This window comes from Misgurnus anguillicaudatus, chromosome 13 (assembly GCF_027580225.2).
Source record: "Misgurnus anguillicaudatus chromosome 13, ASM2758022v2, whole genome shotgun sequence".
Lineage (NCBI taxonomy): Eukaryota > Metazoa > Chordata > Actinopteri > Cypriniformes > Cobitidae > Misgurnus > Misgurnus anguillicaudatus.
The window spans coordinates 6,108,443-6,134,745 of NC_073349.2; the positions used below are offsets into that span (position 1 = coordinate 6,108,443).

At 38.4% G+C, this 26,303-nt stretch overlaps 2 protein-coding genes across 6 annotated transcripts in view; one reads left to right on the forward strand and one right to left on the reverse strand.

The window, feature by feature from the left end:
• The window catches only part of bltp3a (bridge-like lipid transfer protein family member 3A), a 53,993-nt gene extending 44,467 nt beyond the window's left edge, over positions 1–9,526 (reverse strand). For 2 of the 3 annotated variants that reach the window (XR_008639523.2, XR_008639522.2), the window contains exons 1-4: positions 9,362–9,526; positions 1,840–2,002; positions 1,223–1,261; positions 656–747 (exon numbers count right to left, since the gene is read on the reverse strand). Coding sequence is in view for 1 of the 3 variants with exons in the window: in XM_055187609.2 (XP_055043584.2) it covers positions 656–747; positions 1,223–1,261; positions 1,840–2,002; positions 9,362–9,405 (338 nt within the window). In the remaining 2 variants the exon portion in view is untranslated. The remainder of the gene's footprint in view (positions 1–655; positions 748–1,222; positions 1,262–1,839; positions 2,003–9,361) is intronic. The other variant, XM_055187609.2, reaches the window with a different exon arrangement.
• On the forward strand, positions 531–25,639 carry ap4b1 (adaptor related protein complex 4 subunit beta 1). 3 transcript variants are annotated; one of them, XM_055187612.2, is made up of 11 exons: positions 531–552; positions 10,384–10,515; positions 11,893–12,117; positions 14,194–14,324; positions 15,670–15,817; positions 15,971–16,467; positions 18,375–18,458; positions 18,660–18,763; positions 23,249–23,456; positions 23,756–24,028; positions 24,733–25,634. In XM_055187612.2, exons 2-11 carry the CDS (start codon positions 10,403–10,405, stop codon positions 25,149–25,151), a joined length of 2,202 nt encoding a protein of 733 aa, XP_055043587.2. In that variant the 5' UTR covers positions 531–552; positions 10,384–10,402; the 3' UTR covers positions 25,152–25,634. The 3 variants fall into 3 exon arrangements, with proteins under 3 accessions (XP_055043587.2, XP_055043586.2, XP_055043585.2); XM_055187611.2 differs by lacking the exon at positions 531–552 and adding an exon at positions 9,923–10,081 and having other exon boundaries at positions 24,733–25,633; XM_055187610.2 differs by lacking the exon at positions 531–552 and having other exon boundaries at positions 24,736–25,639.
• Positions 25,640–26,303: the final 664 nt, after the last annotated feature.

Sequence of the window (26,303 nt, forward strand, 5' to 3'; positions counted from 1 at the left end):
TGGTTAGTTTCATCTATATCAACGCAGGGCTCCAGACTGCCACCAAAATTTAAGGGTGTGCCACTGAATTTTACATCCAGTTGCACATGTGTGACCAGTAAATTTGACCATTTTTTGTGATGTGACACTGAATTTGAAACAGCACATTGCACTTTCTGCATCTGTCATTAAAGCATTTATTAGTAATACAGTGGAAATCAGTAGAAATGTGGAAAATATTAAGTAAGCATGTTGATTTTTGGTGTGTGCCCCTAAAATTTCTTGTTGCGCCCCTAAAATTTTCAGTTGGGGGCCACTGTGCTCCTAGTGAAAAAAGTTAGTCTGGAGCCCTGCAACGTGACGTATTTACTGAAATAAAATACATTTTTTCTCATTTCAGTTTGCTTCATGGACTTTGAGATTGCACCCTTCTGCCTAAAATCCAGCCTTCGAATTGACTTAATATTACGATGGGTTCCAGTGTTAAGAGAGCGCTTTACTTATGGCTTTGTTCAAAACCACCGCATCTTAATGACGAAAGCGCGCCCGGCCTCGGATTGATAAAAGTACAGTGTGAGTGCATGCTTATGGGGCAGTAGACAGTGGGGACAATCGCGCCGGGGCATGGTTTGGTTTGGATAATGTAAGTGCGCCCTAAAAGGCAGATAATTCTGACCTTTGACCTGCAGTAATAGCAATAGGGGAAGGGCCATTAGGGGGACGGGGTTCCTCACAGGTCATCATTTCAACTTCTACTTTGTCCAGGAACTTCAAAGAGAAAAGAAACAGAAGTTACATAACTTAAAAAAAGATACATTTATTTGAAGCTAGCCAATTAATGTTAGATTACATTAGCAGGCTACCTATCTAATATACGTTAATAGGTAAGTTGAAGCATTAGTAAATAAATGACAAAGTTATGTGTTTTCAGAAAAGAATATAAAAAGTTTTCAAGTTGATTGTTTTTAAATTTCAAGATTTAATGCATTAGATTGGTTAAATTTTGGAATTAGAATTGAGAAAACTATTGGGAATTTTTTTTCAAACTAGGGTGCTAAAAAAATAATGCAGTCCTTTTTGCAAATCATTCATCCCATAGAAAACCACAATAACATAAACGTTAACTGTAAATTAAAGGGTATGATTGCAGAAGTGAAGGCAGGCAGGAGATGATGTCTTCATTGAAATAAGAAAGATTGATGGGACATGATGAAAAAGGGGACATTAATGGGAAGATTCTTACCAAACATATTGGGCTGGTCTTCAACTTTGTCCACTGTATCTGGTGGGGAGAGAATGAGACAAATAAAAGTCATATTCAGCTTCCTTAAAACTGTGACCCTTCTTATTAGTATGTATTTAGAAAACATTCCCTGCCACCAAGGGGCATCACCATTAATCACTTTAGTTAATTTCAGCTGGTGCTCAATGCAAAGATGCAAAAAAAAAAAAAGAGAACAGAGTACCAAGTAAGTTTTGGGTTGTGTTTTCTGCCTTCAATTTATGTGTTTGTTGCCAATGAAGAATAGAGGTGGGGAAGTGAGAGTGCAACTGAGTAAGGAGGACAGAGGGCAGGTGCGAGCAAAGGGGAAAAATAAAATGAAAATTATGTCAAAATTCAAATTAGTTCATATATCGCCCCCTCTTCTTTCACATTCTTTTTACTTTGCAAAACTGTTATTTAAAATCATTAGATTCGCTCAAACATTACACAAACACATTAAGCTTACCTAACATTATAACATTATGCCATTGTGCCAGGGACCAAATGGCAAGCATGAATTTTTTTATAATAGAATATAATACAATGCTCTGTTGGTGGATAACAATGACAAGGCCCCAAGGCTCCTTTCACCTTACCCGTATAGCAGCTTTATTGCAGTAGACGCGTGTGACGGCCAGCCAGGTGGGCAGATCCAGCATGTTCTGAAGGACTTCCTCATCCAGCTCCAGGTTGGACAGCTGGCCCTCTCCTTTCAGCGTGCTCAGGTTTATCTTATCTGGGGAGAGGTTCTTAGCAAACCTGAACATAGTAAAGCAAATGCTGTTAGACTATATTTGGAATGATATCATTGTAAAAGCTTTATATATTAAACAGTGCCTTCTAATTTGTGAGCGTAGTCTAATGCAATTCAGTTTGAGCACAACACAGATTAATCTTAGTACAGACTTAACAACTAAAACCAGCCAATAATTGTACTTTGTGCAATATGCATTGCTGCCTCTTGCGATAACAATATGTATTGCGATATGTTAACTTTAATAGACTCGTTTCAGAAAAGACAACTGAGCTGCAGCGGCCTGGCATAAGATTTATAAAAACACATTTGAGAAGAAAGGCGCAACAACTCAAAAAGACTTGCGTGTTTCACAAAGACCATAATGCCAATTTCGCGCGTGGAGCAGCAGTTAACTTGTGTGCCATCTACCGGCATTGCCTTTGCGATCGACTGATCAATCGGGATCGACGTATTGGACACCCCTGCTCTAAACAGCTTAAATCCAAACCAAGTCCAAATAGTAGATGTTGCATCTTTTTACGAGCTCCTCTGTTTCGCTGACGTTTCAGCCATGTTTATTCAAAATGACGAATAAGATGATGTGTTGTAGCCGGCTGCAGCTCGTGACTCTAAATTTTGCGGGTAGATTGCGTAATTAACATGCATTTTCGCGATAGTGCAATAGAATTAAAATCTCTATCTTATGCCATTTTTGTATCGTTTATATTGCATATCGTTTATATTGCCCATCCCTAACATTGCCCCATGCGAGTTTGCATCTATTTACGTCTTTGCATTGACTTTGTATGTAATCTACTCACGCAAATCGTTGATTTCACTTTTGATGTGCACACCCCATAATGCTGCATACACACCAAATGTGACGCATCGAGATCCTCACTATAGATTACTTGCTGGATTTAACTTCGTTCATGCTAATTTTTTCCCTAGAGTTGAATATTTTTAACTTGCGCAAAGATGCGTTTGAGGTGAATAGTGTGTTTTCCGCTGAAATTGCGCCACCCAATTCGCATTATTCACACCGCCCCAAGCGAGTTTGCATCTATTTGCGTCTTTGCATTGACTTTGTATGTAATCTACTCGCGCAAATCGTTAATTTTACTTTTGGTGTGTACACCCCATAATGCTCCATACACATCGTGAAGCATCGCCTTCCTCGCTCTAGATTTCTCGAGGGATGTAACTTCGTGTCATGCTAATTATTCGCTTGAGCTGAATATTTTCAACGCTAATATGCGAATAGTTTGTGTTTTCACAAAAATCGCGGCACTCAATTTGCATTATTCACATCGGCCCGTGCGAGTTTGCGTTTGTTTGCGTCTTTGTATGTAATTTAATCCCGCAAATCGTTGAATTCACTTTTGGTGTATATGCCCCATAAGGGTTATTAATTCTGACCGTGTGCATTGTGACAGAATCTTTCAAACATGGTAAGGAGCGTCACATTTCGGCTGACATCAGAGGTATTCAGGCCAGTCACAACATACAGATTAGTTGGCCAATCAGGGACACAGCGCTTTTCAAATTGACGAGTTTTGTACAAAATCAGTTTGTTTCAGGAAGAGAGGGAAATTTGGAGCTACAAAAATGTTTGGTATGTGGAAAATAATGTGTTTTTTGAACCATAAACCACGCAAACACATTGTATTATACCAAATAAACAAAATAACATTGTTTTTTAGCAATGAAATAGATGCCCTTTAATAACAGTAAGTACATCCTATTTTACATGCAATGTTTCATTTCATTCCAACCTCCTGCGATAATGTATGCGATATTGCCTAGCTTGTCATTGAACTACGGCTCTGTGTAGTAAATGCCATCTCCATCTGAAAGCAAGTGATGGCGATTTACTACTAATCAAGGAACCGGCTTTACTGATGAGATGCGCATGACAATCCCATCCGATATATCGTCCAGTCCTATTATTTAGCATAAACATAAGAATGTAAACGCACTCAGTCACTGACTAACTGTTGCTAATAAGATTACAAGAGGCCTGCAGTAATCCCATGGGAGTGTTACTAACCCCTGCCCTTAAAACCTGCTGTCATCCCACACTGAAGCACATCTAATATTAATGCACCACAGCTATAATAATAAAACAGCAGAGTGTCACAGACAAGTGTTTAATGGATTTGAACAGGTAAGACATGTGAGACATCAGCAACGTGATTGTAAACAAGCCTACGGTGTCATTTAGATAGAATAAAGACAACAAATATATTGTTTGTTCATATAATATTTCTTCGAATATATATGATTTGTAGGATGTACTTCTAATTGTCAGGTCAATGTATAATAGGGATGTAATGATACACCAATGCCATGGTTCGGTTCATATGACGGTTCTTCTGACTTGCACATCTTTTGACAGTTTGACGATCCTCTAATAATTAATTAATCTTAACCTTTAGCCAGAGCGGTATCAGGTGAGAGAGGAATTCTTATTTTAGAACTACTGAGTACTTGGGGGGGCGTCTAATGGTATTTCATGCATTCTGACTTCTTATCACAGTTAAAGAGTTGCACTCCTCATGCTAAACAAGGGCAAGTTGCAAAGAACCATTTGGATGTATTCTGTGCCGAATGCACTTCATCTGGGTTCATGCAAGTTCTGGAAAGTTTTTTCGACTAGTGATTCTGTTGCGTAACGAGTGCTGGAAGTACAGTGGAAGTCCTTATATGGGCACTTTACCTGGAATAGCACACGCACACACCAACCAAGAGTTGACATGAAATCAACGTCACCAGAGAAGTACGTTTTTGCTTGTGAGGGAAATTAAGGCTTGTTTAGCTTCCCAAAGAACACAGCATTAGGAAAAAAAATGGACGTAGTTTGTTTATCCAGAGTAGCAACGGAGTTGTGCAAGTGTTTTTGTGGATTTCGTTGAAATGGGGCGGTCCCAGTGATAAAACAACTGGGTCATGAGTCGCATGCGGTTAGTAAAACAGCATCAAATCTGTGTTTTGTTGGCAATCGGCACGTAAGTGCATAATGTAAACAACACAAACATGCAGGCCAGTCACTATAATGACTATATCAACTTAACGCACCATAAGTGAACATGACCTCGGTAGGTTTTGGAGAGATGATATACTGCCAGCTGATCGTGATGGCCTCTGCGAGGAAGGGGATGCTTCACGATTGGAATGTACGCCGCATTATGGGGTGTAAATACCAAAATTGAAATCAATGATTTGCACGAGAGAGAGAGAGAGAGAGAGAGAGAGAGAGAGAGAGAGAGAGAGAGAGAGAGAGAGACAGTAGCTGGGTTTCCATCCAAACGTGACACGAATCTTTTTGAAATTCGCAAAAATAAAAGAATTAGGTGCGTTTCCATCAAGTTGTTCGAGTGAATGACGGTGGTGTTGGTAACCTAGTAACCAACAGTAAACAAAACAAGGTACGCATTGAAAATGGAGACAGGACTGCATGTAGTCACAATGGGGCAAGTTATTCATTTATTAGCACTGCAGCTTGTAATTGCCAAACTGAATGTGCACAAAAGAAGTAATGCAACATTTTTGATGCAGATACGAGCAGCAAGGGCATTAAGGGGGCGTGCACACCAAAGCTTTTACGCCTACGGCCGGCGCATGTTTCCAATTGTTTCCAATGGAAGCTCAACGTTTTTCAAATAAGCCAGCAGCTAGTGTTTTTTTCCACGCTGAAAACCGCCGCTTGCGGGTTTTTCCGCGCTCTGCGCTGAGCGTCAAGAGTTGAAAAAGATTCAACTTTGGGTGAAAAGCTCCGCTCGTCAATGTCAGTTCTCACACGGCCGTCCATTCGCAGTGGAGAAGGGGCGGGACAAGTATCACAACAACCAACTGGCTCACAGCTCAGGTATCACAGCTACCAAAGCGCTCGGCTGAAGAAAGCTGGCGCTCATCTGAAAAAACAGCCGGCAATCTAGGGCTGAAACGATTCATCGAGTTACTCGATTTACTCGATTCAAAAAATTCCTCGAGGCAAAAATTCTGCCTCGAAGCCTCGTTAAAATCCTATGACGCGCACTACACGCGCCAAGATCTGATTCACACGGACCGTTGTTCAATGTTCAGGAAGCACATCATAGCGCGTGGTTCATTTTGAATTTAGTTGGCGCGAGTGCGGAGCGAATATGTCCATAAACGGCAGAGAGAGACTGTCTAAAGTTTGGGATCATTACATTCAGCATCTGAACTGAAAACATCCACTGTTGTTTCACCAAGCGTCGATGAAACAAGGTAACATAGCTTCCGCTGATTTTAATCCCATACTGTATTTGTAGCGATGTTGTTATGCGGTTTGACTAGATATGATGTTTAGCTTTGATGTTTTTAAGTAGTAAACGTATTCACGTTCAATTGCAGGACAGTATAGATTAAAAAAGAACCCCTTGACACACACGCATGCACTTTACAGGTGTGTGTACCAAAAAACGGCACCACAGTGCAATCATATATGGGCAACTTGTAATCTGACATATTTTGTTCAATAATAATAATCTCTGTTTTATTGGAGTTTAGCATAAGGAAGTTATTCTCTCTCACGCGAGTCAGACCGATCGCGCAATGCATCACGTATGCTTAAACTTATGTAGCCACGCAACAATAATTTCAGCATGCATTCACTGTATACAGCGGGAGGTGATGTTGTGATTTTTCGAACGGATTCTTAACCTAAAATGCACCGCAATGCAAGTGATGCAAACCAAATGCAGCGTTCTATTGAAAAGTAATGTATGTATTTTTGCAGTACCAAAATGCAATGAAGCAACTGAACGTCTGACTGGGGTGTCAGTCACGCGTGCACACGCACAAACACAAGTGCACGTGCGCGCATACACACAGGTTGTTACCATAGCAAATAGGCTCACCCCAGAAATGATATATTAAATGTTAGTAGCCTAATGGTAAATGCTGCAGGTGTAGAAATGTACATATACCAGATATTTACTTTGATGTCAGGGCTAGATTACAGCATGAAACCTGTTGTGCATATTAATAAATTAAAGTGTTTAATTGTTGGCACTAGCACTTATAAACACTAAATGGGTAAAAAAATTGAAATAAATAGGCTTATTTCTTGGAGCCAAATACCTCTGTTTTTTTTAGAAATAAAAGCCAAATGCTTGAACATTTTACAGCCAAGTCATTTTCGTTATGCATTATTTATTTTGGTTGTTTAAAAACACACACAAAAAATTATCCGATTACTCGATTAATCGATCGATTCAGTGCTAGATTAATCGATTACAAAAAGAATCGATAGCTGCAGCCCTACGGCAATCGGTGTCCTCCAGGCGTTTTCAGCCACGTTTAAAAGTTTTGGTGTGCACAACCCCTAAGATGACGTCGAGACCCCATTTATGGTAAAGACAACTCCAGAGGAATTGTATTTCTGGTAAATACATACAGTTTGAAAGAATAAATCCGAACTGGAATCCTACTGCAGCATAGCTGGCTCTGACTGGATTGTAGGTCTGCCGTAAAGCAAGTTTTTGTAGTTTTCACTCGAACTACAGGACCACGACCCGATGGTTGGAAACTTCTTTAGTGCGGTTTTGGCCGATAGAGGGCTGCAAAGCGAATGTGAAAATGCCGCTCACCCTGTTTCAAATGGATGAATGACTGAAACATTTTTGGAAACGTTATTTTAAGGTAAAAAAACTCTTTGGTGTTGCTTTAAAATTGAAATGCATATTTTATTACATATATTTATGTTTTAAATATTTAGAATATAATTTTTTCTTACATTCCAATTTCATATTAATATTTCAGATTAATATTGTTAAAAATCTAAGTTGTGTTCTTACTGTGTTTTTACATCGCCAGCGGCGAGAGCGTCAATAAAAGCTCTGGCTGCCCTGCCAACGACGCTATAGTAGTGGATGCTCTGACGCTCCAATGCATTCTCTGAACTCCTCTCAAGTGGAGGTTTCCACCTTCCGATTGGTTGCCGCCAAACGTTTCCGCCTTCCGATTGGTTGCCGAACTGCGTAATAGCTCATTACCATAAAGTTAAGATGATTTCAACTCTCCTCGATGCTCACACCGTACGAACGCACCGCCGGCTCTCATTGAAAATGAATGACTTCCGGCCACTTTGACGCTATCGCCGGTGGTGGTGTGAAGCACGGTTAGAAAGGATGTACTTGCATTATTTTGCTTTTTTGTCATATCTAATCTGTGACATAAAATGGTCTTATAAAGACAATCGACTATCGCCATTATTTCTGGGGCAATTAACCGACTAATGAAAAGTAGCTATAGTGACAGGCCAGCAAACATGTAGTCAATCATAGGTCTCCCACAGATAGTGGGATAATGTTTTGTGCATGCTCGACTCGTGACTTGCTCTGCCCGCAGTACACCTCCAGGCCCTCAGCTTTTTCTTTTTTGAGAAATGAAGGAAGCAATACTACTCTATAGGCACTCAAGATTACCATGAGATTAGCAAAAACTGTGTGTTATGTGACCTTTAATCAGAAAAATTGATGAAAATGCCCATGGCCTAGTTTGCTGCTGGTTCTCAAAGGAACAGGTCCAGCTTTGTGTGTGTTGTGTGAAGCTGACAACAACAACAACAACAAGATGACTAGCTGACATCGGCGAGCGAACGACTTGCAAATCGGGCTTAAATCTGGCTTAAAATCATGTAGTGTGAATTTAGCTTAAGCTGAGAGGAAGCTGAGCTAAATGAGAGAAAGTAGAGGGCTTAGAGAGTTTTGGCCATGAATAAGGACACCAGCAGGAATAAGCATGTGCTTTAACACCCACTGAAAAGCTGCTGGGTATTCAGACCCAACTCAATGGAGTAAAGGGGAAGGAATAAATAGATATTTTGAGGGAGTTTTTTTTTATATTTTGAGAGTGTTTTTTTTCAAGAAGGAAGCAATAGATGAAGAGTTCAAGATCTAATTTCTGCCCAATAATCAAAAGTGAAAGACAACAGCTAGAATTATGCATTTTCCTTTGGTTTAAACAGCATACTAAATCCATTTACGTAGTGTCCCATTTTAAAGGCTTACTTAAAAGGCAAGTTTATCAACGACAAATCTATTACAGGCCCAGCAGTATGTATGTAACGTTAACAGTTATGTCTCTGTGTGTAACCTTCCGTACATCAGATGCATTGTATTATTTCATCAAAACAACAGCAGTGCTGCAGTTTATTCGCATCTAAGCTAACGGGACTGAAACCAGCATCTACATAAATACATTAACTACAGGTCTGGACACACTGAGCACATGTACAGTAGATGGAGGTGCGTGATTTATTTATTAGCAGTAGTGCAAGTGCAACCGTGTGTTGCTGTCAACAATCTTACTTAGAGAATTATAAATAAAAACATTACGCTTATACATTATCTTACCTGGACAAATGCTTCAAGATCTGCTTTTTAATAATTCCTGCCATCCCGTCAGACAAGGCTACCTCTCTTGCATCCTCAGAAATCTTTCGCTGTCATACGTACACAAACACACATACCGGTGCTGCTGCGGCCTGTCACGACTCCAGCAGCGCCCCTAACGACAGACGAAACGAATTTCTCAATCACTGTCAAAATAAAAGCCCCTCCTCCGGGTTAAATTAAATTGAATAGAGTTTAAATAATGGAATTGAACTCAAGAAAGCTAAAAAAAAACAAAATATGCACTGGAATAAAATAACATTAAGTAATCTAAAAGTAAATATTTAGGTAAATATTATATTCAATATACATATATCGTGTGTATGCAGTTTGGTAGATATAACGGATACAGAAAAGGCTGTTGAATGAAACATAAAATGAACCTAAAACATTTTGATGCACTCCTTTCCAGGTGCCCCAATGCTTGGGCATTTTTGAATACCGGTGCTTAATGTTATAGTAAAAACAAACGTTCGTGACAAACACTGTGCAAAACGACTGCAAAGCTTTTATTTTGACATTACATATACTTCTTGGGCGGAAATAACCAGCTTCTGTTATTGTTATGGGCTTCACACTTCCTAGCTAACATAAACATGTTCATCTCATGGTTTCTTCTATTCTACGATAGTGTTGTTTTACATAGTTGACTGTATTTTTGATTAGGAATTAACGCAGAAGGTATTTTTCCTTTATTTGGCTCTGCATCCCTCTTGTGTGCGCGCGCGTAAAACAGTCTGTTTTATTTGTACATCATTTCGATTTGAAAGCTGTCAATTTATCTGTTTTTATTGTGCTGTCAGATTGACAGTTAGGTTTGTTTATGATAAATTATGATCAGATTAAACCCCGAAGACATTAACATACCGTCAGTATAATTCGCAACAAATAATAGGACTGTTTTAAAGTCTACTCATACGTTTGCAGCATGCCTGTTAGAGATCTCTAAAGTACGTTAGTTTACTCTTTACTTTTTTTGGCAGGCACTTGAAGGAAAGCACAATGCCGTACTTTGGATCTGAAGAAACAGTAAAGGAACTTAAGAGAGCTCTGTCCAATCCCAATGTCCAAGCAGACCGTCTCCGGTATAAAAGCTACATCACTAGAGTCATCAGGTCTGTAATGTGTCCACATTTTTAATGAAAAATACTCCTTTTGGAGTAGGGCAAGAGTTTATCAGAAACTCAAATTTATTTAATTTATTTCATTCACTCAATTATTTTCGCAGGTATTTGGTTAAGGGGACATATCTTGAAAAGCGGACCTTTTCCATAAGTGCTATAATTGTGTCCGCAATGCTTTTATTAATCTAGAAAATGAGAACGAGAACAACCCAGTAACTTAGTTTTGGTAAACAATTCTCTGCAAGCATGTGAAAAAATAGGCCATTAAAATTTGGCTCCCCTTGTGATGTCAGAAGGAGATTATACCGTCTCTTAATCTGCACTATCCAATCACGGCACTGCCATTTAGTGCAGAGATCAACTCGTTTGCATTTAGGGACACACCCAAAAACAGCACATTTTTGCTCACACCTACAATAGTGTTGTCACGATACCAAAAATATTGTTTTGGTGCCGATACCAAGTCAAGAATCGTGATTCCGATACTTTTCGATACTTTTCCTGAAAATGGAGAAACACTCTGAATAATCCATTTTAGACTGGTAAGCTGGTAGCTGGTGTTAGCTGGTTTAAGGTGCCAGAAGCTGGTTTAAGATAGTCTTTCAGCCTAACCAGCTAAGACCATCTTAAAAAGTGACCAAAACGCAGTTAGACCAGCTTGCTACACCAGCAAAACCAGCTAATACCAAGTTGGGAGACTAGCTAAAACCAGCTTACCAGTTTAACTGGTGTTTACATTAGGGTACAACTTTTTCTAAGCTATTTGATAACTTTGTAAGAAAACTCATTACTTCCACTAGCTTTAAAATTTCCAGAATTTTTATTTTAGGACAAATGCTGCATTTCAGACAACTTGGATTTAGGATATTTCCCACCTCAACCCTGAAATAATGTCTGGAACTGGTACTTTTTTAATGTTACTAAACAGTAAACACGAAGGGGTTTCCCGGACAGGGATTAGACTAGTCCTAGACTAAAACATTTTTAAGAGCTGTCCAAACTGAAAACAACTTGAACTTGCATATCTTAAAATACATCAGTGACCATTGTTTTGCCTCAAAATGCACACGACTCGAGTAATGTTTTTAGTAAGGCATGTTTGTTAAAACTAGTTATATTTTCTAATTAAACTGAGGCCTAGTCCTGGATTAAGCTAATCCCTGTCCAGGAAAACGCCCCAAAATGTTTTAGTGTTACTAAATACTTTTAATGTTACTTAAGACAATGTTTTGAGGTAAGAAAATATATTCTTAGATTTGTCTGGAACACTCCTTTAACACAAATGTGTTGGAAATTGATATAATTTTGATATTTGTTAGAAAATAATTTAAAGTTGATTTTCAGACTTTGCTGTTTGGTTCTTTGCAGGTATATGACACAGGGCTTGGATGTCTCACCTTTATTTATGGACATGGTGAAAGCCAGTGCCACAGTTGATATTGTTCAGAAGAAGCTGGTGTATCTGTACATGTGCACCTATGCCAGCGACAAGCCTGACCTTGCGCTACTGGCCATCAACACTCTCCGCAAGGATTGTGCTGATCCTAATCCCATGGTGCGAGGATTGGCCCTGAGGAACATGTGCAACTTCAGGTTTGTATGTCAGGCATCATTTCTTCATGTGTAAATTAATGTAGATTGTCTGAATTATAAAGTTAATGTGCAAACATTTTCATTTGCTATGTTTTATGGGAATTAATTGGGATGCTAAAACATTATTAACAGAAGATACAGTGACGTGTGAAATAGGTTCTTCTCATTGAGAGCCAGTCCTATTTGACTTGTAATGCCCAAGTAATTACTCAGTACTGAATTACTAATTTTGTACAATATAATATTTAGTCTTTTTTACTTTTTTGTACCCTATCCTTTGAAGTCACAATGAAATTGAAATTAATACTTAAAAACACTAATCTCCTCCCCTCCTCGACACTATCTCTTTATTTTCGATCATGAGGAGTGACAGGAGGGCGGGGCCTGGAAAAAGATTGCAGCGATTAGCACTTAGCAACTACCGTGGCTCTGCCCTCCTACGTGCTTCCGCTTAATTTTCATTTCGCTTCAGTACTACGTCTGGGACTGCTGTGTAGAGTTTCGTTTTCTCCTGCAAAAATCTGCAGGTCCAATCAGGGAACAGAGGGGGGTGGCTAAGAACGATGACGTTGAGGTCGTGCGTCAGTTTGAGTTGTAGTTCAGTAATGGCAGCGGAGAAAGACGCGAGAAAAGCTATTCGGTCCGTTGTTGCAAAACTGCCGAATATACAGAAGTTAAAGCCGGAGCAAGAACAATGTTTGCTAAGTTTTGTTGGTCTGATCATTCGGACTTGTTGTTTCCGGACAGTTTCGGCGCATGATATACGTCACGACCACACATTAGCGATTGGTTATGGCAGATCCTGAGTGACTCTGGGCAGATCCAATAGTTTTAAACTTCAACAGAGGACCTGCCTTAACGGAAGTAACGCTTTGCAATGGAGCGTGGCCAGACTCTGTGTACAAATGAAATGAATGTACGAGAGTCTGGTTGGACCAGGCTACTTCGCAAACATGGTATATACATCACGATGGGGAATATAAGACAATCACTACTTTTGTTTCATTGAGACTTTAAGGAAATATTTCACCAGTATATGAAAATGTACTCACCTTCATTCCATCCTAGAGGTTTATGACTCCCTTTCCTCAGTTGAATGCAGCTGGAGCTCTTTCTAATTTGTAATGCTGTTGAAATTCAACAATTGAACCCATTCAAATTGATGGGTGAGTGGTTGGTTGCAATTCGCAATCTCACCACTAGATGCCACTAAAATTAACACACCAAACCACCTTTAATGATAGTTGTATATGATTTCTTGGACGTAAAAAATGCTGACCACCATTCAGAATGGCCACAGGACAAACATGACAACGTAGAGATGAAATGCGCTCTGTAGAACAGTTTGTCCGTTTAGGGCTACTGTAGAAAGATGAAGGTGACTTTCATGTAAGAGTCCCATGGTATATGTACATTTACATATATTCATTTAGCCAATGCTTTTATCCAAAGCGACTTACAATTGCTATATATATGTCAGAGGTGGCACGCCTCTGGAGCAACTAGGGGTTAAGTGTCTTGCTCAGGGACACAATGGTGTGTCACAGTGGATTTGAACCTGAGTCTCTCACACCAAAGGCGATATATTCTCCTAAAAGTTACACAATGCACTTTTAAAGTAATCCAAATAATTCCAGTGGTTTAGTAAATGTCTTCTGAAGCCGAATGATATGTTTGTGAGATAAAATAATTAATATTAGCAATATTTAATACATTGGGCATTAATGTAAACATACAGATCAGTGAAGTCAATTTAAGAACCAATGAGATTTCACTGATCTTTGTGTTTACATACACAATGTAACAATTGCTAAATAAGATCAAAAAAAGAATTGTGTTGTTTCACTTCATGAGACATTTATTAACCCACTGGAGTCATAAATTACATTTATGATGAGCTTTTTGGAGCCAGAACTTAATATAACTGAGTTCAACTGAAGAAAGGAAGCCATATACATCTAAGGATGGCATAAGAAGTAAGAGACTTGGGTTAACTATTTTTACTGTGAAAACATGAACACAATTTATGCTGCTCAGATGCCCAAATTTATTTGCTGTTTATGTTTTATTTTTCAGAATGCCGGGTATAACAGAGTACATTGACCAGCCCATTGTTGCTGGTCTGCGTGATAAGGCCAGTTACGTACGAAGGGTGGCTGTGCTTGGATGTGCTAAACTGTACAGTCTTCAACCCGACATAGGGATAGGTACTGCATGGGTGATTCTCACGAAAACTTGGTTTTAAAAATGTCAAGCATGAAAATGTAAAAATTGCTTAAATTTACTTTTTTTCCCACCAGACATTGAAAAACAAAGTCTGGAGTAAATGGGAGAATTAATTTAAAAACGTTTACTTATTATTTAACACTTTTTGTAACATAATTTAAAAAATTAGTCCTAAAAAATCTCATTCCGCAACAGTCAGAAAACATCAACACTGACATATTTTCAAAATGACATGACAAACCTGAAAGAACATAATTTGGAGATTCTGCACATGCATTTAAAATCAAAGTATTATGCTTCTATTAATTAAATTAACATTTAATAAGCATCTGTTGCGGTAATGATAATCAAAATGTCGTGTAAGCATTCTGACAAGACAATATTTCAAATTAACTGTAAAAAAATGATGTTACCTGGTAGCCATTTTGAAGTAACTGGTCCATGTGCTTGGTCACTCAAAATCAAACTTTATTAAAATTCTGTATGTGTGCTTAAACTGTTCTCAAAAAGTGTTGCGGAGGATGAGAACATCAGGCATGGACACATCATTTTCCTAATTTTTCTTCATTATTATTATACATGAATATTCAGTAAATATTTTTTCTGTCATCTAAAGTAGTCTAGCAAAACATCCATTTATTTTTTTACTTAATATTTTTGTGTTAATTTGATTAAATTACAACATAACGCATGTTCAAACACAGCCGGACACATTGCGGTAATGAGAATTTCAGCAGAAAATGAGATAAAATTTACAATTATAAATTCTTATGTTGAAATCACACATTGTGCAAGGTAGAACACAGTATTGTGTTAATTCTGATGCTTTTTAATGTTACTATATTACACATTTTAAAGCTAAAATCATTAGTGCCGTGGTGTTTCAATGGTTTCGTGAGAATCACCCGCATAGTGTTTAAAAAAAGCAAGCAAGTTAAGACCTTTACAGACATGTTCATTTTTTGGATAAACTGCCCCGTTAATATGAAAACCTGTCCGATTAACTTGAAATCAGTATTGGCAAGGTGATATGTAATACACCTAATGCAGATTGGATCTTCAATCTTGTCATGATAAGATAAAAATTTACACGATAAACATTGAAGTGTCACACTAATGGGTTAAAGCATGCCACAGATGAATAACTTAGATCACCTAGTTGATTGTTTTTGTTTAGTAAACAAAACAATGGCAATTGAGGTAATACGGTTGTATTTCCTGTATTTCCAGTCTTCTGTGCAGATTGTAGACACCCTTATTGGTTTTGCATGTGTCAGTCTTACTGTGGGTATGTTTTGTGACTTCTTGTGGATTTGTGTCCTCTAGCTGCCAGTATAGTGAATGAGCTGTACGCTCTGTTAAGAGATCCAGACCCGGTAGTTGTGGTGAACTGTCTACGTGCCCTGGAGGAAATCCTAAAAGATGAGGGTGGTGTGGTTATTAACAAACCCATTGCTCATCACCTTCTAAACAGGTGTGTTGTTTTCACCTTTAAAGGATTACATTAATTAACATTAACTAAAATTGCATACCCCATTTAGTTTTTTAACCTTTTATGTGGTCTTCAATTATATTTGGTTATGCCAGTGATTTTCCTTTTTGTACGGTTTCTGTTTTTTGCCATCAGAATGAAGGACCTGGATAGCTGGGCGCAGAGTGAAGTTCTCACCTTCCTGCTACGCTACCGTCCTCGCAGCGATGACGAGTTGTTTGACATCCTTAGCTTACTGGATGGTTTTCTCCAAAGCGCCCATGCGCATGTCGCTGTTGCCACACTCCGCCTCTTCCTTCATTTAGCTGCTGCTCACCCTGCAGTCCAGGCTGACGCCCTCCTGAACACAAGCGCCCCCCTGCTGGCCACGTGCGGTTCTACGTCGCGCGAACTTCGGTTTGCGGGTCTCTGTCACGTACAACAGGTCATGCGAAGTCAGCCCGGCCTTTTTGGCCTGCATTACAAACGCTTCTTTTGCGGTTACTCTGAGCCGAGTTATATCAAGTTTCGCAAGATGGAGATCCTGGTGGAGCTGGTGAACGATGAAAATGTGGCTTTGGTTTTAGAGGAGTTGAGAAGTTACTGCACTGATGTGTCTCCTGAATTGGCACAGGCAGCCATTGCTGCTATAGGTATGAGTCTCAATAGTTGCTGTTAGTATGAGATAATATAAGGTTATCTAGTTTAAAATGCATGTATTTCGTAGTTTTTGTGTTTTCAGTGGTGTATAAAGACCTTACATAATGAACTGAATTGTTTTTATTACCTTAAAATTAGCTGTTTTTATCTAAATACACCGCGGGTCCCCTTACATGGAAGTTGCAGTCATGTTTCTACAGTAGCCTTAAATGGACAAACTGTTCGATACACTCACGTTAAGGATTATTAGGAACACCTGTTCAATTTCTCATTAATGCAATTATCTAATGAACCAATCACATGGCAGTTGCTTTAATGCATTTAGGGGTGTGGTCCTGGTCAAGTCAAACTCCTGAACCCCAAACTGAATGTCAGAATGGGACAGAAAGGTGATTTAAGCAATTTTGAGCGTGGCATGGTTGTTGGTGCCAGACAGGCCGGTCTGAGTATTTCACAATCTGCTCAATTACTGTGATTTTCACCCACACCCATTTCTAGAGTTTACAAAGAATGTTGTGAAAAGGGAAAAACATCCAGTATGCGGCAGTCCTGTGGGCGAAAATGCCTTGTTGATGCTAGAGGTCAGAGGAGAATGGGCCGACTGATTCAAGAAGAGCAACTTTGACTGAAATAACCACTCGTTACAACCGAGGTATGCAGCAAAGCATTTGTGAAGCCACAACACGCACAACCTTGAGGCGGATGGGCTACAACAGCAGAAGACCCCACCAGGTACCACTCATCTCCACTATAAATAGGAAAAAGAGGCTACAATTTGCACGAGCTCACCAAAATTGGACAGTTGAAGACTGGAAAAAATGTTGCCTGGTCTGATGAGATATTCAGATGGTAGAGTCAGAATTTGGCCTAAACAGAATGAGAAGATGGATCCATCATGCCTTGTTACCACGGTGCAGGCTGCTGCTGGTGGTGTAATGATGTGGGGGGGTTTTCTTGGCACATTTTAGGCCCCTTAGTGCCAATTGGGCATCATTTAAATGCCACGGCCTACCTGAGCATTGTTTCTGACCATGTCCATCCCTTTATGACCACCATGTATTCATCCTCTGATGGCTACTTCCAGCAGGATAGTGCACCATGTCACAAAGCTCGAATCATTTCAAATTGATTTCTTGAACATGACAATGAGTTCACTGTACTAAAATGGCCCCCATAGTCACCAGATCTCAACCCAATAGAGCATCTTTGGGATGTGGTGAAACGGGAGCTTCGTGCCCTGGATGTGCATCCCACAAATCTCCATCAACTGCAAGATGCTATCCTATCAATATGGGCCAACATTTCTAAAGAATACTTTCAGCACCTTGTTAAATCAATGCCACGTAGAATTAAGGCAGTTCTGAAGGCAAAAGGGGGTCAAACACAGTATTAGTATGGTGTTCCTTATAATCCTTTAGGTGAGTGTAGATCACGTTTTGTCCCTATGTTGTCTCAGACAACGACATGTTTGTTCTGTGGTGGCTACCGTGTGCGGTTTGAAATTGAGGGGTGAGCTGTTGGTTGCAATTTGCAATCTCATCACTAGGTGCCTCTAAAATGTACGCACACCACCTTTAAGTTTACGCGAGCACGTAACCTCAATAAAGACGATAGTCCAAAATCTCTACCGGTTGACAAATGCACATCCCTAGCTCTCTGTCAGGAAAATTAGATGTATTGTGCTGTGGCAACATGACAAGCCCATTTTTACCATGTTTGTGCATAAATATAGTAGAAGTTGACTCTGTACTTATTTTGATGCGTGTTATAACAAAGCTGTAAGTAATGGAAGTATTTATTTTTTGTGTTTTTACCACTACCAAATTGGAAATACAACTACAAACTTCATGACTATTGCAATTACAGCTTAATGTAACATATTTCTACTGTGCTTTTAAAGGTCGTATTGCGCGAACATACAGTGAGAAATGTCTGAATATCCTAACCGGCCTCCTTGCATTGAAACAAGAGCATATCACGTCAGGTAAGAGACAATGCTAAGCCACACCTGCATAAACCTGCTTAGCCAAATGCCTTTGGATTAAGATACACAAAAACAAACAATGTTTGTCCTAAGGCACTACTAATAAGAATGTGGGAGTGAGATTATGGCAGATAATAATTTTTCAGACAGGTTCTTCTGCTGTATTTTTATATTTCAGCGCTTTTTTGTTTCCCTGTTTAGCTGTGATACAAACGTTCAGGGATTTGGCGTGGTTCTGTCCTCAGAGTACAGCCGCTGTGTGTCAGACCGTTGAAGGCTGTCTTCACTGTCCTCTAGATAGTGAGGTAAGACGATATCTATAATAAAGCTGCTTCATGCAGGTCATTTGAAGGTCAGAAGTCTGAGAAGACTTTGAAATCTAGGATTTAAAGTTATGATGTAAATTGAATTAAAGTAAGGAATATTTGAAGAGTTTGGTTCCAAAACGGAATAATTTTTTTTTTTTTAATTAGTTACTGCAAAATCAGGTCAGTATTAAAAGTAAGTGGTTATGTTACGCAAAATTTGATATCCGCTGTGTTATTCTATCATTTTTTCTTCCTTTTTTCCAAACCGCGACAAATGCCCTCCTTCTCTGCTGAATGCAATCCGGTCAACCAATCACAGCTCACCATTCCACACATTGTAAACAATAATGCCGGTGCTTTACACACACATAATCCTAGTTTTCCTCATCTACTTTGTACTTCGTCATCAATAAACAAACAAAAACAAAATAATACTTTTGACGGCACTGATAAACCTGATAAACCGTAATGCTTCAAAATCTAATAATTTACTAAGAGGCACTCGGGAGACGGCAAATGCTGGCTGTTGCTTGTTCTCACACGACAGCATTTTTTTTATTAGTGTATACCACTGTTCAACTAAATGAATATAACATGGCAAAGATGAATTCAATAGATATATAGGGTTTTAAAAAATAAACCCAGAAAAAATCATCGGTTTTTATAATAAATCTTTGAAAATCAAATTATTTTTTGAATTTTTAATGTTATTATAACCTAAAGATGCTATGTGAAAGTTTGTAACAGAAAATAGTGGTTTTCATCTTCTCACTTTCTTGTTATAGAAAACACATTTTTACCCAAGTCAAAATGGATTTATTGCGTTTTGGAACCAAACTATTTTTCAGTTATGATCACTTAGTTAGAAGTCCTGCTTAGTTAATTTTTTGTTTAATTTAATGAATATCTGTACAATTGTATTGACATGTAAAATTAATTTTACTTAAACATGAAGGACCAGTATTACTCTGAGTCTCTGACATTGCTTATTTTTAAATTTTTTGTTACATATCCGTGCAACATTTTAGCAGAATGTTCATTTTAAACGTTAACAAGATTGTGTTACCTGTCTGTGTAGTGTTGTGTTTTTCTTGCTAATGTTAATATATACGGTTGTCAGTAAGACTTTACAATAAGTGTTAACAGTTAGTTATGCATTATCTAACATGGATTAACAATGAACAATTCTAAAGCATTTTTTAATCTTAGTTCATGTTAATTTCAGCATTTCTTAATACATTTATAAAATCAAGCGTTGTAACTATTAACTTCAATTAATGCACCATGAACAAACAATAATAAATCTATTAACATTTACTAACATTTAAAAGAATTAATACATGCTGAAAAAATATATTGTTTATTGTTTGTTAATGTTAGTTAAAATGCATTTACATTTTTTTGTATTAATTTGTTATATTTATATAGCGCTTTTTTCTACAGACCTCAAAGCGCTTTACATATGAATAGGGGAATCTCCTCAACCACCACCATTTACTAATGTTTACTAATACAACCTTGCTGAAAAGTATTTCCGGTTGTTTTTACAAGCTCTGTCGCACTTCATTATGTTGGTTGAGCATGCAATTTCGATATTATAGAGAATGTGACATGGGGTGTGTCCAAAAGCTGTAAAATGCTGCCTCCGGAAATGCACACTGTAAAGTCCTAGTTACTTACGTTTAATTAACTTGAAATTACAATTGATTTAAACTTTTTTGACTGAGGATTTGCTATAATTATAAAAATAAAGTTGAAATAAATGTAGCTAATTAAACTTAATTTCTATAATAAAAAATAAAGCAACTTCTTACTAGTCAAGAAAATTGAAAAAATTAATTGTTTAATTAAACTTAAAAATGTAAGTGCTTCTGCATAACAATTAATTGCAACTAATCGTTTGCAGAATAAAAAAAATTGTTTACATTATATATGTGTTTTTGTGTGTGTGTAATGTGTATAATAATTCTGTATATATAAATACACACACTTATGTATAATTTTTTATAATTTTAAGTATTTATATATATAATGTAAATTATATATAAATATACAAATGTATAAAAACATATATTTCTTAATGATAATAATCTTAAATACATGCATGTGTGTGTATTTATACAGTATTGTTCAAAATAATAGCAGTACAATGTGACTAACCAGAATAATCAAGGTTTTTAGTATATTTTTTTATTGCTACGTGGCAAACAAGTTACCAGTAGGTTCAGTAGATTCTCAGAAAACAAATGAGACCCAGCATTCATGATATGCACGCTCTTAAGGCTGTGCAATTGGGCAATTAGTTGAATTAGTTGAAAGGGGTGTGTTAAAAAAAATAGCAGTGTGGCATTCAATCACTGAGGTCATCAGTTTTGTGAAGAAACAGGTGTGAATCAGGTGGCCCCTATTTAAGGATGAAGCCAACACTTGTTGAAAGCTGAGGAAAATGGGTCGTTCAAGACATTTTTCAGAAGAACAGCGTACTTTGATTAAAAAGTTGATTGGAGAGGGGAAAACCTATAAAGAGGTGCAAAAAATGATAGGCTGTTCAGCTAAAATGATCTCCAATGCCTTAAAATGGAGAGCAAAACCAGAGAGACGTGGAAGAAAACGGAAGACAACCATCAAAATGGATAGAAGAATAACCAGAATGGCAAAGGCTCAGCCAATGATCACCTCCAGGATGATCAAAGACAGTCTGGAGTTACCTGTAAGTACTGTGACAGTTAGAAGACGTCTGTGTGAAGCTAATCTATTTTCAAGAATCCCCCGCAAAGTCCCTCTGTTAAAAAAAAGGCATGTGCAGAAGAGGTTACAATTTGCCAAAGAACACATCAACTGGCCTAAAGAGAAATGGAGGAACATTTTGTGGACTGATGAGAGTAAAATTGTTCTTTTTGGGTCCAAGGGCCACAGGCAGTTTGTGAGATGACCCCCAAACTCTGAATTCAAGCCACAGTACACAGTGAAGACAGTGAAGCATGGAGGTGCAAGCATCATGATATGGGCATGTTTCTCCTACTATGGTGTTGGGCCTATTTATCGCATACCAGGGATCATGGATCAGTTTGCATATGTTAAAATACTTGAAGAAGTCATGTTGCCCTATGCTGAAGAGGACATGCCCTTGAAATGGTTGTTTCAACAAGACAATGACCCAAAACACACTAGTAAACGGGCAAAGTCTTGGTTCCAAACCAACAAAATTAATGTTATGGAGTGGCCAGCCCAATCTCCAGACCTTAATCCAATTGAGAACTTGTGGGGTGATATCAAAAATGCTGTTTCTGAAGCAAAACCAAGAAATGTGAATGAATTGTGGAATGTTGTTAAAGAATCGTGGAGTGGAATAACAGCAGAGAGGTGCCACAAGTTGGTTGACTCCATGCCACACAGATGTCAAGCAGTTTTAAAAAACTGTGGTCATACAACTAAATATTAGTTTAATGATTCACAGGATTGCTAAATCCCAGAAAAAAATTTTTTTTGTACAAAATAGTTTTGAGTTTGTACAGTCAAAGGTAGACACTGCTATTTTTTTGAACACACCCCTTTCAATTAATTGCCCAATTGCACAGCCTTAAGAGCGTGCATATCATGAATGCTGGGTCTTGTTTGTTTTCTGAGAATCTACTGGTAACTTGTTTGCCACGTAGCAATAAAAAATATACTAAAAACCTTGATTATTCTGGTTAGTCACATTGTACTGCTATTATTTTGAACAATACTGTATATACATATTTATTATACACACACACACACACACACACACACATAATGTAAACAAAAACGATTAATTGTTATGCAGCCCTAAATGCAACAACAATTTTTTTTACAGTTTAGGAAGTTATCAAGGCACATCCAAATGCAATGTTTGCTTCACTCCCTGTTTCCTGAGATAACTTAATCTGGTGGAATCTTAAAGGCAGCACAGATCCTTTACTCCCTTTGATATCCCACAATCATGTGCGTCCGTGGGGAGGGTGATTGATCTAAAAAAAAATTAACCGACCTCTGAGAAAGCAGACAATAATTTTGTATAATTTATGTTTTATTTTAATTCTCAGCAACTTTCGATGAAATTTCAGAAGGAACTTTATATTGTAGTTGTCTAATATTAGTTTGGTTATCGTCAGGGCGCACTTATATTCCAAACATAATTCTGTTATGCCTATGAAGCCTCTCTGAAACGTTCCTTGAGGTGCCTTCGTGCTGCCTGAAAAGTCTCTGTGTGATAAAGCAGTGAGGCAACAAGTCAAAGATTTCGGACACAGCCCTGCTTTTTGATAAGGAAAACATAGTTAGCATTTTTTTGTGTTTACCGTGGGATTTTTAAGAGAGTGACCATTTGAGATTTTGCAATTGTGACAGCCATTAAAATTGTCAGACTGGCTGATTACGGAATTAGGAGTCTTCAGAGACCACATTAAGTCTTCAAATCAAAAACAAACCAAATGAAATCATGTGACTGTTTTTTTTTAGGGGAAACAGGCTTTATTGTGGCTGTTAGGGGAACATGCTGAACAGATCAGTAGTGCCCCCTATGTGCTGGAGGGCTACATTGACGGGCTGAAGACAGAACTCTCATCAACCGTGAAAATGGAGCTACTGACAGCTGCAGTGAAGATGTTCCTCTGTCGTCCGGCTGAGACTCAGGACATGCTGGGGCGCCTTTTACATCATTGTGTTGGTGTGTAAACATGTTAAAAAATAATGCTGACTGACCAAAGCAAAATATGAAAAAAAATCTTGCTACTTCCCGTCATGTGAAAGTGACAAGCTTGTCAAGTATGCAACACATACTCTAAATGTGACTTTAACACATCCCAGTGAGTACTCAACACATGCACAACAAGTCATAAACACACACAACAAGTCATAAACACACACAACAAGTTGTAAACCACATGCCATTTAGCTTTAGTTTTTTTTAATCACTTTTTATGCTTTTGAAAAGTTGTTCTTTTTTTCTTTCTTGTACAACTTCAGAGGAAGAGAGTGACGTGTGCGTGCGTGACCGGGCTTTGCTGTACTACAGGCTGCTTCAGCGTGGAGCTGAACAGACGAGGAAAGTTGTGATGGGACCCAAATCCGATCCATCCATGAGTGTTCTCACTGGACACCAGCAGGAGGCAGTTAGTCAATGGGTCTCAAACTTTAACACTCTTGGCCCCCTGTCTGCACAAGAGTTATGCCTTCAAACTTCCCTTATATCAGCCTCTGAACACCCATCAGGCGCTGCAGAAGATGAGCTGTTGCCAGGTAGCAGAAAATTTAGGGACCACATATTTTATTTAGGTTGATTTATAGAATTATTTTAGTTTATATGTATAGTTTATTAATTGTATTTTCTAAATTGTGTGAATATACACTCACCTAAAGAATTATTAGGAACACCTGTTCAATTTCTCATTAATGCAATGGCGTAATGGTGTGGGGGATGCTTTCTTGACGCACTTTAGGCCCCTTAGTGCCAACTGGGCATCATTTAAATGCCACAGCCTACCTGAGCATCGTTTCTGACCATGTCCATCCCTTTATGACCACCATGTACTCATCCTCTGATGGCTACTTCCAACAGGACAATGCAGCATGTCACAAAGCTCAAATCATTTCAAATTGGTTTCTTGAACATGACAATGAGTTCACTGTACTAAAATGGCCCCCACAGTCACCAGATCTTAACCCAATGGAGCATCTTTGGGATGTGGTGGAACGGGAGCTTCATGACCTGGATGTGCATCCCACAAATCAACTGCAAGATGCTATCCTATCAATATGGGACACATTTCTAAAGAATGCTTTCAGCACCTTGTTGAGTCAATGCCACGTAGAATTAAGGCAGTTCTGAAGGCGAAAGAAGGTCAAACACAGTATAAGTATGGTGTTCCTAATAACCCTTTAGGTGAGTGTAGCTATTAATACTGTATAGCATTAAGCAATAATATTTTTTCTCTGATTGACAGCAGGTAAAGATGTGGCCCCTTCAAGTCCAATTGTTGACCAAGAGGAATTGAGTCTATATCTGGGTCCTCCTCTATCCCATGAGACTTTTGAGAGAATGTGGCTAGACTTGGAGGTTCTCCACAGACAAACTCTGGGTTACTGTCGACCCAGAACAATGCCTGATTTACAGGCTGCTTTACAGCTGGTGAAGATCCAGACTTTGGCTTTTACACCGGGGGAAACTCTGCCTTGGAAGGCCTACCTTTACACAAGGGGGACTGGGACCCTGATCCTCGCTGAACTGTTGCAGGAGGACTCGGAGAGTGAAGGAAAATTAGTGGTCTCTGTCAAACAGCAGCCCCCGAACCAACATGCTATAAGAGGATTTGTTTCGATCCTCTGTAGCGTGTTGCCGGCTCTTACTGTTGAAAGCCCATAAAATATTTAACACTAAAGTCATTTAAAACTTAAACATCTAAAAACAACCCATTTTGGCTAAAGCCTGACAACACTGAGGATAATAACCCTTCATACACTGATCCAATTGAAAATGTTGCCAAACCATCCTGAAAAATGGTTTAATAAAACATGCTTGTAAAAAACATACAATGTGTCAGATTGTATTAGCATGATATCAGATTCACCAATAAGATTTGGCTCACTCATACAGTATGGTTGAATCAAAACGTTTTGTTTACTCTGGAAGTTTCAGGAAGTTGAAAATTCATATAGCTTTTTGTTATAGAGTTTGCAAAACTGTACAAAGTCTAATCTTAATTTGCAGATAAGCAGTAGCGGCATCTGACTATAAATTTGGGGGAAGATTCTGTGTCTACTCGTATCATAGGCTGTACGACTATGATTAACGGCCTATCATAGACTGCAGGCGGTTGTAACTTCTGTCCCCAGTAAATAATCAATTTAGCACAGGACTGGCAACATGTGTTTTTATTGTTATACACTGTAAAAACTGTTCTGTGGAAGTTGCAGTGTTACTTGCAGTTGGTTGCCGGTGGCTTACCGTGGATTTGCATTTGTGTTATTTGCTGGCAACAGTTTGTTCAAAGTTAAATGAACATTACACATTAGTAAGTCTTTATCTTTACAGAATAAAACTAGAATAAAAGCCTCGAGCAAAGCATTCTGGGACACAAAATCTGAAGAAAAAAAGGTTGATGAGGATTTCTGCTTCCCAGAGTGATTTGCATGATGCTGTTACTTTGTGGTTTTGTTCTGTAAATATAAAGACTAAATGTTTAGGGTTTATTTAACTTTGAACAAACTCTTGACGGTAGGTGGCGTAGATGTAAATCTGCGGTGGGTGGCCGGCGGCCGGCTGCAAGTAGCACTGTAATTTCTACGGATTTTTTTAAAGTGCCATTTACTGTAGAATTTGGACATTGTCATTTAAGTAACGTTAAAATGTCTGGCTCAATAATGATAATGTATCTGCAAACAAATGTATTATGTGAATTAAGATTCGTCTCATATTATCTAGCAAGGGTGGCTGGTGACTTCTTTTTTCGAGGGGGCATGATGTGAAGTTCGTCACAACATGTATGTAGCCCGTCATGTGTGTGGTTCGTCATAT